Source organism: Terrapene carolina, unplaced genomic scaffold (genome assembly GCF_002925995.2).
Source record: "Terrapene carolina triunguis isolate 2854851 unplaced genomic scaffold, T_m_triunguis-2.0 Scaffold32784, whole genome shotgun sequence".
NCBI classification, from domain to species: Eukaryota; Metazoa; Chordata; order Testudines; family Emydidae; genus Terrapene; species Terrapene triunguis.
Window position 1 is genome coordinate 2,772 of NW_020697135.1, and position 4,146 is coordinate 6,917.

A 4,146-nucleotide genomic window follows, 5' to 3' on the forward strand; every position below is an offset into this window, starting at 1 on the left:
GGGGGGCCGGCGGGGGCGGGTATGGGGCATGGCTCAGCGGGGGGCCGGCGGAGGCGGGCATGGGGCTCGGCTCAGCGGCGTCCCACCCCCCCTAACCCCGTGCCCCCCAGCGGCAGTGTGTGGAGTACGCGCTGAAGGCCCAGCCGCTGCGGCGCTACATCCCCAAGAACCGGCACCAGCACCGGGTGTGGGCGGCCGTGAACTGCTCGGCCTTCGAGTACGGCATGTTCCTGCTCATCCTGCTCAACACCATCGCGCTGGCCGTGCAGGTGCTGCCCGTGGGCGGGGCGGGGTGGGGCGGGGCCTGGCCTGGGGGGCGGGGCCTGGCTGGGGGGCAGGGCCTGGCTGGGGGGTGGGGGCTGTGCTTTCATCTGGGGAGGGGGCATGGCCTGGCTGTCTGGAGGCGGGGCCTGGCCTGGGGGCGGGGCCTCACTGGGGGAGGGGCCTGTGCTTTCATCTGGGGAGGGGGCGTGGCCTGGTTGTCTGGGGGCGGGGCTTGTCTCTCTGTCAGGGCAGGGGGCAGCGCCGGGCCCCCCTCACCCTGCGCCCCCCCCCCCAGCACTACGAGCAGTCGCAGCCCTTCAACTACGTCATGGACCTGCTCAACATGGTCTTCACCGGCCTCTTCACCGTGGAGATGGTGCTGAAAATCATCGCATTCAAACCCCGGGTAGGCGGGGCTGGGAGCTGGGGGCGGGGCCTGCTGGGGGGGGCACCTGGCGCAGTGTAGGTTGGGGCTGGACACAACAGGGGCGGGGCCTGGCATGATGGGGGTGGGGCCAGGCACAACAGGGGCGGGGCATTGTGTGAGGGGGCGGGGCCTGGCAAGACGGGGAGTGGGGGGCAGGGACATTCCCCCATGGCTGACCCCCCCGCCCCCTTCCCAGCACTATTTCTGCGACGCCTGGAACACCTTCGACGCGCTGATCGTGGTGGGCAGCGTGGTGGACATCGCCGTCACCGAGGTCAATGTAAGCACTCCCCCTTCCCCCCAAATCCAGGGCGGGTACCCCGGCATCCGGGCCACACCCCAGCACTGGAGAATCAGCCCCCGCCTGGGCCCAGAAGGGTCCCCGCGTGATCGGCCTCCGCCCCCCGCCCCGGAGGGGTCCCCGTGTGAACCGCCCCCTGCCCCGGAGGGGTCCCCGTGAGATCGGCCCCCGCCCTGGAGGGGTCCCCGCGTGAACGTCCCCCGCGCCCCGCCCCGGAGGGGTCCCCTTGAGATCGGCCCCCGCCCCGGAGGGGTCCCCGTGTGAACCGCCCCCCGCCCCGGAGGAGTCCCCGCGTGATCGGCCCCCACGCCCCGCCCCGGAGGGGTCCCCGTGTGAACCGTCCCCCGCCCCGGAGGGGTCCCCGTGAGATCGGCCCCCGCCCCGGAGGGGTCCCCGCGTGAACGTCCCCCGCCCTGGAGGGGTCCCCGTGTGAACCGCCCCCCGCCCCGGAGGAGTCCCCGTGAGATCGGCCCCCACCCCGGAGGGTTCCCCGTGAGATCGGCCCCCACCCCGGAGGAGTCCCCGCGTGATCGGCCCCCACGCCCCGCCCTGGAGGGGTCCCCACGTGAACGGCCTCCGCGCCCCATACCAGGGGGCTGCGTGTCGCAGCGCCAGGCCAGCGGTCCTGGCGTAAAATGTTCGGGAATCCACAGGGGTGGAACATGATGGAGAAATACCCGCCCCTCGGTCCCCCCACACACACACCCATCCTCTGTCCGTCCCCCCCAAACCCCATCTGTCTGTCCATCCATCCCCCCACGTCGCTGTCTGTCTCTCATCTCTCCCGGGGCGGACGCCGCGTCTCATGGCTTCATCCTCCTCCTCCTCCTCATCGTCATCATCACAACTCCATGTCCCCACTAGAATGGCGGCCATGTCGGAGAGGTAACGCCCCAGATCCCCGCCCCACGGGACTGGGGGGCCAGAGCCAGATGAGGCTCTGGAGGTGGACGAGATGGGGGGGTGAAGAGGGGATGTCGGAGGGAGTTGTGGGGTAGCTGTGGGGCCTGGCGTGGGGGTCAGCAAGGGGCTGGCGTGGGGGTCGGGGGGGTGTCGAAGCCGGCGTGGGGGTCAGTGAGGCGGCTGGTGGGGGGGTTGGCGAGGCAGCTGGCATGGGGGTCGGCGGGGGGTCGGCATGCGGGTCAGCGAGGGGGCTGCCATGGGGCGCCATGACCCACCCCGCCCCGCCCCACCCCACAGAGCTCGGAGGACAGCTCCCGCATCTCCATCACCTTCTTCCGCCTCTTCCGCGTCATGCGCCTGGTGAAGTTGCTCAGCAAAGGCGAAGGGATCCGCACCCTGCTCTGGACCTTCATCAAGTCCTTCCAGGTGGGACGGCGCCCGCGGGGGGCGGGGGGACCCCCGGGCAGGACCGAGGGGGTGTCCCGGAGTCCAGCCCCCCGTTCTCACCACGCCTCCCGCAGCCGGAGGGGCCCTGGCCCCCCACTCCACAGCCCGCGTGGGACACCGAGCAAAGTCCATCTGGGGGGGACCCCGGGCCTGGGGCCCCTGAACCCCCCCCCTCCCCGAGTCCCAAACTGGAGCCTGTGACCCGGCCCCAGACCCGCCGGTTCCCCTCCTTTCCCGGGCAGCAGGTCGCCTGGGCTGCACCAGCACCTCCGGCTGGGACCCCAGCCCTCTGTTGCCAGGAGATGGGGTGTCGGCCACTGTTGGGGCCCAGGCAGCCACTCAGGTCACACCTGCCCTCTAGGGGTCGCTGCACCAATCACACACGCTCATCCCCCCACCTAGGGACTTGAGTAACACGGAGGGGAAACTGAGGCACGCACATGGTGTTGAGAGGAAACATTAAGACCGTTCCCACTCCGTCACATGGATGAGGGCTGTACACCCGGGAGGTTGTGGGGGTACACCCAGGGGGGGATGGGGTTAGGGTTATGGGGGTACACTCATGGGGGGAGCAGGGGATACACCCAGGAGGTTATGGGGATAAACCCATGGGGGTATGGGGGTACAGCCAGGGGTATGGGGTGTACAGCCGGGGGGTTATGGGGGTACACCTGTGGGAGGGGCCTTCACGCTCCTTGCCTGCTGGATTCCCCCAGAGACAACCCTTCCCAGCATGCATTGCGTGGCACCGCTGGGGGCCGCCCAGATGGAGCAATGCATGCTGGGTGCCGGGGTTGGCTGGAGCTGGGCATGCTGGGAGCAGCCCTGGTGGACTCAGCAGGGGCTGGATGGGGGGGCAGTGACCCCACCATATTCTGACCCCCCCCCCGTGTCTCTCCACAGGCCCTGCCCTACGTTGCCCTGCTGATCGCCATGATCTTCTTCATCTACGCCGTCATCGGCATGCAGGTGAGCGGGGGAGGAGCCTCACATGGCTGTGCCTGTGCAACGCACACACTAGTGCACTGGCCCATGTGGGCCTTGCACGCCCCAAGTGTGAACTGCTGGGGGTGCCTCTGAGACACGCCTGAGTGCAAGTCATGCACTTGTGCAAGCCTGCAGCTGGGCAACACACTACCCTGCGTGTGCAACATGCACCCTTGTGCATGGCTCTGATCATGCACCAAAGCACGTGTGGCACATTTGTGCAAGGCTAGGACCGAGCGAGAAACGCTGGAGCATACACTGCAGACTTGCACACACCTCTGAGTCTGCAGCCCATTCGTGAGCATGCGTCACATACTTGTGCATGGCTCTGATTGTGCGACATGCACTCGAGGGTATCTCTGGCACACGCACATTGTGCTGTGTCTGCCTGTGCAAGGTGGAGTGTGCCTCGCATACCCAGTTCTGGGCCACACTAGAATCTATCACGATCAGACCCATGGGTGCTTGTGCAGGCCCCGAGTGTGCAACACATGCACACGCGTGTGCCTCGACGTGCACCCTGTGCTTAGGGCTCCAGTCATGCGTCGTACACGGGTCTCTGCCTGGCACGCAGGGGCGAGGAGCTCAGGAGAGCTAACCTGCGGGGCAGCGGGGAGCAGGAAGGGTGGGGGTGCCGGGGTGCCGCGGGGGGCAATGGCCTCTTTTGGGGTGCCCCGCCCCCGGTGACGTCCCGGGCTGTTTCAGACCTTCGGCAAAGTGGCGCTGCAGGACGGGACGCAGATCAACCGCAACAACAACTTCCAGACGTTCCCCCAGGCTGTGCTGCTGCTCTTCAGGTACCCGACGCCCCAACTCC

General features: G+C 68.5%; 1 protein-coding gene across 1 annotated transcript in view; it reads left to right on the forward strand.

The window, feature by feature from the left end:
* The window catches only part of LOC112125019 (voltage-dependent L-type calcium channel subunit alpha-1F-like), a gene marked incomplete at its 3' end in the record, with an annotated part of 5,214 nt that extends 1,088 nt beyond the window's left edge, over positions 1-4,126 (forward strand). The window contains exons 3-8 of the mRNA XM_026663163.1: positions 111-269; positions 560-670; positions 888-971; positions 2,193-2,321; positions 3,246-3,311; positions 4,035-4,126. Coding sequence (XP_026518948.1) covers positions 111-269; positions 560-670; positions 888-971; positions 2,193-2,321; positions 3,246-3,311; positions 4,035-4,126 — 641 coding nt within the window. The remainder of the gene's footprint in view (positions 1-110; positions 270-559; positions 671-887; positions 972-2,192; positions 2,322-3,245; positions 3,312-4,034) is intronic.
* Positions 4,127-4,146: the final 20 nt, after the last annotated feature.